The sequence below is a fragment of the Polyodon spathula genome, chromosome 3 (assembly GCF_017654505.1).
Source record: "Polyodon spathula isolate WHYD16114869_AA chromosome 3, ASM1765450v1, whole genome shotgun sequence".
Classification (NCBI taxonomy): Eukaryota; Metazoa; Chordata; class Actinopteri; order Acipenseriformes; family Polyodontidae; genus Polyodon; species Polyodon spathula.
Window position 1 is genome coordinate 24,042,012 of NC_054536.1, and position 11,035 is coordinate 24,053,046.

At 35.9% G+C, this 11,035-nt stretch overlaps 1 protein-coding gene across 3 annotated transcripts in view; it reads right to left on the minus strand.

The window, feature by feature from the left end:
- Positions 1-10,350, minus strand: part of LOC121312879 (zinc finger protein 385D-like) — a 91,319-nt gene extending 80,969 nt beyond the window's left edge. For 2 of the 3 annotated variants that reach the window (XM_041244754.1, XM_041244753.1), the window contains exon 1: positions 10,115-10,350. In XM_041244754.1, the coding sequence (XP_041100688.1) occupies positions 10,115-10,136 (22 nt within the window). In that variant the 5' untranslated portion in view covers positions 10,137-10,350. The remainder of the gene's footprint in view (positions 1-10,114) is intronic. The other variant, XM_041244755.1, reaches the window with a different exon arrangement.
- Positions 10,351-11,035: the final 685 nt, after the last annotated feature.

The following is an 11,035-nucleotide window of genomic DNA, read 5'->3' on the forward strand; positions in this document are numbered from 1 at the left end:
GGGAAGAACAGTCTCCCAAGATTGTATCCCATTTAAGCAGTGAATGGCACAGACTGTGTGTGTGTGTGTGTGTGTGTCTATATCTATATAAATACATCTCCTTTCAAAATTTTCAACTTTTCTTGCCTTATAGCTTGGAATTAAAATGCATTAAAATATATATTTTCCAAGTATTTACATTTCCTACCCTACAACTTCCAAGTGAAAAAAATATTCTAGAAATTTGTAGAAAATTAATAAAAAATTAAAAAACTGAAATAGCTTGGTTGGATAAGTGTCCACCCCCCCTTGTAATAGCAATCCTAAATTAGCGCAGGTGTAACCAATCACCTTCAAAATCACACACCAAGTTAAGTGGCCTCCACCTGTGTTAAATTGTAGTGATTCACATGATTTCAGGTTAAATTCAGCAGTTCCTGTAGGTTTCCTCTGCTGGGTAGTGCATTTCAAAGCAAAGACTCAACCATGAACACCAAGGCGCTTTCAAAAGAACTCTGGGACAAAGTTGTTGAAAGGCACAGATCAGTGGCTGGGTATAAAAAAAATATCAAAGGCCTTGAATATCCCTTGGAGCATGGTCAAGACTATTATTAAGAAATGGAAGGTGTATGGCACCACCAAGACCCTGCCTAGATAAGGCCGTCCCTCCAAATTGGATGACAGAGCAAGAAGGAGACTGATCAGAGAGGCTACCAAGAGGCCAATGGCAACTTTGCAAGAGATACAGGCTTTTATGGCCAAGACTGGTCAAAGTTTGCATGTGACAACAATATCCCAAGCACTTCACAAATCTGGCTTGTATGGTAGGGTGGTAAGAAGGAAGCCATTACTCAAGAAAGCCCACCTTGAATCCCGTTTGAAGTATGCAAAAAACATTCATGAGATTCTATAGCCATGTAGCAAAAGTTTTGTTGTTTGACGAAACTAAAATGGAAATTTTTGGCCTAAATGCAAAGCGTTATGATTGGCGCAAACCCATTACAGCTCATCACCCAAAGAACACCACCCCCACTGTGAAGCATGGTGGCGGCAGCATCATGTTACTGGGGATGTTTCTCATCGGCAGGGGCTGGGGCACTTGTCAGGATAGAAGGGAAAATTAATGGAGCAAAGTACAGAGAAGTCCTTGAGGAAAACTTGCTGCCCTCTGCAAGAAAGCTGAAACTGGGACGGAAGTTCACCTTTCAGCATGGCAACGACACAGCCAAAGCTACACAGTGGCTAAGGAACAGAAAGGTAAATGTCCTTGAGTGGGCCAATCAGAGCCCTGACCTAGATCCAATCAAAAATTTGTGGCATGACTTGAAGATTGCTTTCCATCAATGCTCCCCAAGGAACTTGACAGAGCTTGAACAGTTTTGTAAAGAAGAATGGTCAAATATTGTCAAATCTAGGTGTGCAAAGCTGGTAGAGACCTATCCCAACAGACTTACAGCTGTAATTGCTGCCAAAGGTGGTTCCACCAAGTATTAACTCAGGGTGGTGGAGACTTATCCAATTATGATCTTTCAGTTTTGTATTTTTAATATAATTTCTTTTTTCCCTTAAAAGAGTGGAGAAAGGTGTGTAAATAAGTGGAAAAAAATCCTCATTTAAATGCGTGAAAATCTGAGGCACTGACAGAACAAAATGTGAAAAAAGTTCAAGGGACTATTATAAAATTATTTATCAATTGGGACTCCACGTAATAAATTGATAATATTTTAATGAAATCAATTATTCCTTGAAATGAAAAATGTCTTTTGTGTGTGTGTGTGTATATGTATATATATATATATATATATATATATATATATATATATATATATATATATATATATATATATATATATTAATTTACTGTCAAGAATGTAATCTGTGTTGTTGCTCATAAAACTTACTGAGTATGCGTCTGTGAGCAAATACAGGATGGTGTAGAGATCAAGAGTAACCTGCTTTGTTAATGTATTTCTATTTAGTTTTCAATCAGTCCCAACTGTAGACGCCTGTCTGGAGCGCAACTAGTAATATTTAACATTACTACACAGTCACGTGCCACTGTTTTGAAAGGTGTTGTTTTTGGGGTTTTTTTGTTTTGTTTTTTAAATCTTTTTCGTTTTTGATTGCTGGCTGAGTTTAAATCCCGCAGGATTCTGGCTTGACGTATGTGATCCAATGAAACATTGCAGCTTGTACAAGATAGTATGCAAAATGATTGTACCCGATCAGCTGCAGTAATTATTGTGTTTTTTTTGTTTTCATTTTGGACTCTCACAAAATATTCACTCGCTTAACAGTATCAGTTAAGATCTAGTATATTAAACCTGCCTCGGGTGCCCATATCTATTAATCAGTGAGGAGAGCCCATAGTGGTTATTGGCTGCTGTTAAGTGTCAATCAATAAAGGCTGTCCAGTTTTCTTTTTTGAAATTAAAACAAGCTTAGAATCACATCACGAACCTGGACCGATACACTACATAAAATAGGCTACATCTAATGTACTGTTTGAAAAAATGATGATAGTTGTATTCACTGAAGATAATGCAAATCTAAGTGGCAATGTAAAGTCATGTAAAGTTTTGATTGAAATATGACAGCCGTGGCACACTGGAAGGGGCTGCTGCTTTTGCTAGCAGAAGCTGGGCCACATAATTCATAACATGTAACAAACAGCAAATAAAAAAATTAAGAGTTCTATACATCAGGATTTGTTTTAATCAGTTTTTGTACCATGCTGTACAAAAAGAGGACTTATCGTTCCTTAAACTGTTACTGTGTGTGGATTGCCTCGCCCTGTGGGATGTGCCTGCCTGCGGGAACCGAGATTGCTACTATATATATATATATATATATATATATATATATATATATATATATATATTTGCTTAATGATTGAGTGTCAGTCTCTGTTTTTGATGGGGGCTTGTTAATTAAATTAATAGTGATAATCAACATTTACAACATCCAGTTTGTAAAATGCTTAATCTGTTTAATATATGGATGATCATGTGGACAGATACCTCCAGATATTCCCAGATGCCGATACTCTCAATAAGATGTAATATCCTTTCATAACAATTGCCCAACATACTCTATTCATACAATATACAGTAAATGCATGTAACAACTCCTCCATATGCATTTCTTGCGCATGACGATAAAACTGCATTTAGCTTTATTTTATCTATCTATATGGTGTATTTTCCTGATTTGGCTATATAAACCCAACAAAGTCATTCGTTTTAGGAGAGATGGCAGTGTGGAGGGTTGGGCGAATTGCTGAATGGTATTTCAGAGATAAATATTGGATTGAGAAAGAATTCTGTGCGTTTGGACATTTGTTTACTGGACTGGACTGATTTCGATACTCTTCTACGTGGGATAAGAGGCATATCTTTTCCCTTTATGTTAGACAGGAAAATATCATGTTTAGTTAGTGCTCAAAATAAAGATTTGTTTTGTGCTTGCCCAGTGTGACAGTACTCAACAGGGAAACCTACTGTAAAATAAGTGTGCTAAGGCACTGAACCCTACATTTTATACGTGTGCATATATATATATATATATATATATATATATATATATATATATATATTATAGCTCAGTGCTGTTTTCCTACACTGTCCTGTCTCGGAAATCGGTGGTTGTGCTCAGCTATAATATCACTTTTATGAGGGAAACCACTCATCACATCACCAGAAACAGAGTGACTATCCAGCTGTTTGTAATCAGTGTCTGGAACTTTGCTGCACTTTACATGCCAAACTGCTCACTGTGAAAGCTGGGATTCAATCTCTCGACCTGCTGAATCCCATGGTCATGGTGATTTACCACACCAACCCAGCTACCAATATCTTATTTGCACTAATTCCATTAACTTAAAAAAAAAAAAAAAAAAAAAAAAAGTCAGTAAGCTTTGGAACCGCAGTACAAATATACAAGATTAATGAAGCTTTACCTGAAAAAGGTTTTATTTTCAGAATTCTTTATTACATTATTCTGTTACATTTGTCAAATGCTTGACTTCAATTTTTCAATTGAGATTGTTTAGACAAAGGAATATGTGCTATTCCAGTTGATTTGTTACTGCTATTGTTTTATACATTAAGTGTTCATGCATAAGAAAGTTTAAAAAAAAAAAAAGCATATTCTATCAGCGTAAGTCACTTTACGTTACCACTGACAGTAGAATTTGTATGCACGTTTTTTAAAGCCAATTTCTTGTTCCTCCTAATTAATGGAGCAAAGTATACAGAGGCTACATTACTAGCACTTTACAGATATTTAAAGATAAGCAGATATGTTACTATATTTCTTTGGGTTTTTTTTGTGAACACAAAAGTTACTTTAATTTATAAGCAGAAAACTAGGCCATGTCGTCAGTGAAACTCATAAAAGGCCTAAATCAAAACAATTAACCACATGACTTTTGTCTTTGTTCCACCCTTCTCTGAAAGAGGCTTGGTGTAAGGAAGCCAGCTGAAGAAAGTTAAAGGAGAATGTCCTTTGCTTCGGGTCGTGATGATTAGAGATCAAAAAACAAACCTCAGATTCCTAATCTTTGAGGTTGCAAGGAGTTACTCGGCAATACAATGAAGGTCCTGAAAGTCTCATTTGAATGGTGTCTTATTGACTGAAGTGTTGCTATAGTAAGAACCAACGTCATTAAGTGTTCTGCCATCACATTTCCTTCTGTTTTGCTGGTAATACACTGCAGTAGCTTATGAATAGACACATTCACTGATCTAATCTGTACTACATACAGCATGTCTTTAGCAGGCAACTAGTATAAGAACAGCCCCTGAACTCAAAGGAAATGCACTTTACCACAGAATAAAAATTAATGATAAAAAACCAATTTGAATATATGCATAAATATTACTCAAACATCATAAAAAGGGCACATTAAAAATAAATGTAATTGGTAGCTATTTAAATAAATGTAGATCATTTTGCCTTATTTCATTTAAATGGCTGCTAATTATGCAATATACTTTGTTGTTTGTGCCTAAAATTGAGGGTCTAAATTTGATTTTATTAACAGCTAAAAAAAGCAGATACAGTAAAAAGGGATTTACAGCACAGGAACACATACTGAACCTTTTGTAGCATAACATGTATTGTGTAATGAAGTATCACACCCACTTTATTGATCCTGAGCCACAGTGTAGGTAAAGTACATATGTGGGGGACCAATAGTTTGCTGAAACAATATAATTGCACAGTTAATCTCACAATTTCACAGGAGTAAAAATCAAACAATTAGATGAAGTTAAATTATCAAAATGTGTGGCGTTGACTGAAGTAAGCTGCAAAATTCATCATCATTATTGATTCACCCACTCATTCCACAGCCCAAGGCAATGCATTGGTCTTTCTCATCTGACTTTACAACAGAAACAGCAAGAGCCACTATGACAGGCTGGTGAGTGGATAGAGGCCCAGAGACAGACTGCAGTTCAAAAATTACAATTTTATTATAAATAACACAAAATAAAAGTGCACAAGAGCAAAACAAAATGATTCAAACACAAATAAAGCAATACAAAAAGCAAACTTACAAAAGTAAGGTTTCCAGGCCTTCACTGGATTCAAAATTTCAAAAATACAAACAAACCAACCAAAACCCACCAACCTGCTTCCTCAGCTCCCTCCTCCCCCATGAGAAGTAGAGGCCTCCTTTTATGTCAGGTGGCTGGGCGCTGATTGATTGTTAATTAAGTTAATCATTTAATCAACTAATCAACCCCAGCCACCTGAACATAATAAACCCAGGCAGGTAGGGGAAATTAACCCCATCCCTGCCAATTTCTAAACGGCAGAGCTTTGCTCTGCCACAGTCACCTTTGGCAAATCTTGCTGTGCTTTAAATATTTATTTGTATCACTACACTGACATACATGTTTTGTTCAGCTATTTGAATTAAGTTAAATCCCGTTAGAAGGTGAAAGCTGTGTTCTACATGGCAAACATGCAATTCTGCAAATAAATCTCTATAAACAAACATGCAATTCTGCAAATAAATATCTATAAACAAACATGCAATTCTGCAAATAAATCTCTATAAACAAACATGCAATTCTGCAAATCTAATTCTGAAAAAAAGAAGAAAAAAGTAAAACCTTACATTCAGCTGAGGAGTAAAATAAGAGCACTGATGTATCAACATGTTGAGATACAGAAGACACAGTTAGTGCACTTTTCTGCTTACTTTACTTCAGGGAAATCTGTATGTAAAATTATTGATTTGGATTTTGATTTAACGTTAAAAACTAAACATCTCTCCTTCCGTTTTCCAAATAGTTAGCTCTGCTAAGAAATGATATGTCATAAACCATTTATTTTATAATAGCTCAGGACACAGACAAGTTTTGTAGGTCTCAGAGGTGTGATTCATTATTTCCTTATAATAACCCATTATGTTGTTGCAGTGAATTATTAGTTTGATATTTTTATTAAGTGGAAACTATTAGTTTGTTAGTTCTTATCTTACTGAAGAAATCTCAAGAAATTATATAATTATTTTTACCAAATGCGAATATAAAATGCCATTATATTTGTTATTCAGTTATCTGCATCCACAAAGATTTAATGAGCTCATGATGAAATGAAAGGCAACCTTCAATGAATGACAGTATATTTAAATCAGAAAGGCAGTGTTTTTATATTGAGGCTGTCAGTACCACTGTGGCAGGAAATAGGGTAGGCAGTTTCTAATATTAACATAGCCATCTGCAAAGATGAAGGATTTTTTGTTTATGAATATTTCTAAGTAACAATGTAGGCCAAACCCAAAAGAAAACTGTGAAAGCATCAAAAACAAGACTTTACATAAAAAAAGGAATGATTCAGTTCCTCCATTTTTAAAACGACAACATTTTAAAAGATAAAATAACCCAGAGTACAATACTGGAAACAGTAGCATATAATTTTATCTATGAGCAAATCACAGGCAAAATGCCCCCTCCATAGTAAACGAATTATATGAGCAACCTTGCAGCTTACTGTAAGGTAATATGTAAGCTGTATGGCCCCCTTGATTAATAGATTTCAAACCACAATGAAAGAAACCAGTAAGTGCATAAATGTCTTTGGAAATTCTTGTAGCAGATTACAGCATAGCCAATCATTACCGTTACTGCATGCAGGCTACAGTACCGAACACCAGAAATCTACATGAACTGTACGGATTACTGACAACATTACCTGAAGCATTTCAACACACTCAGAGCTGCCCTTGTAAGACCTTGTTAAAATGTACCATTTTACAGATGAATATACATTTATTGCAACTATAAGTACATATTTTAGAAGAAAAATAAACACAGTATCTCAGACAGGTAACACAGTTACACCCATTCACTGCAACCATGTATTTTGTGTAAACAAAAATATATATTTCTCTGCTATAACACTGTGTAACAATTTTTGGTTCCTGGGTAGTAAGTGTTATTTCCTAATTGCTTATGCCTCAAAAGTATAGAAAATGGCTATTATTCCCCACAAACTTTGCTTTTGTGACCAGGACAGTGATATTTTGAAATTCACCTATTTTCCAGAACATTCCAGATAGATTCAGTGCTGAGTAAACTTGAAGTAACTTCTAGAACTTTCTAGAACTTTTCAGTAATATAAATAGTAGTATAAATACAGGGTCCTTAAGCCCACCAGTTCAGTTTAGCTCCAGATGCCTAAGTGGATACATATCTGCATTTTTCTGAGATGGCATCAAGAGGCTGCAATGGTGGCATTCCTGATGGGTCTCCAAGGCGGTTTTACCAAATTTCCCTGCTATCTTTGCCTTTGGGACAGCAGGGACACCAAGGCGCACTACCACAGGCGGGACTGGCCACAGCTGACCGAGTTCTCTGTGGGGAGGAACAACGTCAAGTGGGAGCCACTGGTGGACCCCCGGAAGGTGATGATGCCACCACTGCACATCAAATTGGGCCTTATGAAACAATTTGTCATGGCTCTAGATAAGGAGTCGGCAGCCTTCAAGTACCTTCAAGACTTCTTCCATAAGCTGTCTGAGGCAAAGGTCAAAGCCGGTGTCTTTGTCGGACCACAGATAAAGAAGATCCTGGAGTGCAATGAATTCCCCAAGAAGCTCACTAGTAAGGAGAAAGCGGCTTGGAACAACTTTGTCACAGTTGTTCGGGGCTTCCTGGGCCGAAAACTATGTGGCGCTGGTTGAGACTCTGGTGAAGAACTACGGCACAATGGGCTGTAGGATGTCCCTCAAAGTCCATATCCTTGATGCTCATCTTGATAAATTCAAGGAGAACATGGGAGCGTACTCGGAGGAGCAAGGCGAGCGCTTCCACCAGGATATAATGGACTTTGAACGCCGCTACCAAGGACAGTATAACGAGAACATGATGGGAGACTACATTTGGGGGCTGATTCGTGAAAGTGATTTACAGTATAATCGTAAATCTCGAAAAACTACTCACTTCTGAATCTTTTGTAGTTATTTTTGTATTACTTTAGTATAAATACATGTTAATTTGGATTCATATGTTGTTTTTTTCTGACTTTGTGTGAACAAAAAGACTGTTTTCTCATTGGAAATAGGTAAATTTCAAAATATCACTGTCCTGGTCACAAAAGCAAAGTTTGTGGGGAATAATAGCCATTTTCTATACTTTTGAGGCATAAGCAATTAGGAAATAACACTTACTACCCAGGAACAAAAATTGTGTTACATAGTGTAATAAAAACAGAAAAGGATGTGGGGAGTCGGTTTATATCTGTCCTTTTTAATTTACATGAGAACAAAGGGTAAGTATATACTATTAATACAATGCTCAGTGTCTATTTTGACTACGCATAGCCGTTCCAAGTTGGCGGCACAATTTAAAACAACAGAATTATTCTTTCTTCCTATGCCCGCATCAACAATGTATTCGCTGATTTTAATTGTACAGTACATTAAGTGTATTTTAAGCTACACAAAGCCTATTAAAATAGTGTTTGCTCTGTAAAAAGGATAAGTATTGTAGTTTAACCAGCCCCTTTTGATACAATATTAGTAAGTAAATTCTTCTAAAAGCTTGCTTAGCTGTACTATTTAGTCTTTTTGTTCAGGAACCTGCCAAGGTATTCACTAGAACACATGTTTTCACCTACTGCCAGGGTGACATTTTCTTTCTACCAACTACATTGTTACTGCTGTGGTCTTTGAGGGAGTTCATTTAAAAATTTAACAATGTATGTCATTGTGTTCAATCATCAAATACATGGCAAAAGTTCTAGATATCTACAGCAAATGCATTTCTCTTGATAGCTATATATTTCTATAATAATTTGTCACTTGTTGTACACAGACTATTTCCAGCAATCGAAACAGAACAGTAACAGTTGATGCATAAAAGCAAAAACATTTAAAGAAAAAAATGCTGGTTGCTTTAAAGTTGCATGCAGTTGGCCATACAAGTTAGATATACAGCAAAATCACTGTTAAAAGAAAAAGGGTAAATACTCATTTAGTTGTATTACAGTATGTTATCTATTGGTGATGAATTTTACATTTAAATGACATGTTTGTAAAGGTATTCCAACCATCCGTGCAAGTATAAGCATTACAAACATAAACAATACAACTTTCTGCAATCTACATGAACCCTTTATAATGAAATTGATAGCACACTCACTGTAAATATATCGTTATGGCAATATTAAGTAATTGTATGAAGCTCTTATTTTAGTCTTTAGAAAAATTATTATGATTTAATGTAATATCTAACCCTGTTTATGATTTAAATGAGAAACAGGGTTAGTTATTACATTGTGTTACACTGTCAGTTACAGCCCTGTTTCAGATCATTTTCAATACAGCTTATAACAGAAAATAGTAACACAGACATGTACATTTCTAAACCTGAAGCCTAGCTTTTAAAATTAACAAGCTACTAAAAAAAATTTGCTCCTTACCTAAATTAAAAGTCATTCTTTCAAATATCACTGCAAGGATTACATGCTTGTTCACTAGGACCTGGAACACTACACTATCAACGGATGAAACTGTATATACCCAAGTCACATTTTCCTTTAGATGAAAACTAAAAAATTCCTTAACATCATTCCAGATCAGTCTTCCAGGCACAATCAGTTCAGTTTGAATAATACTTACCGAAATACATGCTGTTCCTCATTAATCAAACATACAAAATCCCACTGTTGTGAGTTTCCACTTTAGCTCCAACATGTGCCGACATGTAGAATTGGAAACTTTCATTCTACATTCTCTCTCCCGATCCCTCCAGCATTCAGTGTGATCATTACAGCTCTGCAGCCAGGTTGACTATACGCTGTCTTATCCTCAACACAATCCTTGCCTGATTCTCATGTACACTGGCAGCATACTGTGCTGTTGCTCTTACTGAAATCTGACTCCTCCTTGTAATGTTCTTTTTGTGCTTGTGACATCACAGCTGTAAGAATATGATTTATTCCAACAGTGTGCTTCTGAAGTGTTCTGCCTGTGCCTTTGTTATATAGACGACTTCAGTCTTATTTAAATGACACCTGAGCTCATTGTGGTTTGCATCTTTGTCTCTTACCGAACTGTGAAATTCTTTATAATATTATAAAACGAAGGCATCTCCTGTCTCTGTCAGTTTCTATTTATTTATCTACTGGCAGGACTTTACATATTTCTACTTATATGTTCAATATACATGCAGCAACTCTTTGGAAGGTCAAACCATATTGACTATAAATATGCAATGTTGTCTTTTATTGATTACTTATCTGTTTTCTTTTTAAATAAGGCACATTGATCTGGATTTGCCTTAATCTGTATGTAAGTAATCTGTCACTGTTACACACTCCATCCAGATATGAAGTCTCTTTAAAAACGATCCCTAACCTTAGTTAAGTATACTTTCCATCTAGCTGTAGAGCTGATATGGGTGATGATTTGCCTTCAGCAGCTGTTTTCAATTAATTTTGAATTCTACCATTCCTCCTATCTTCTGGGCCTGCATTAAGTGCATAAGTTTATTCCATACCTAAAACCAACCAATCTCCTTTGGCCTGTTCCACTGACAAA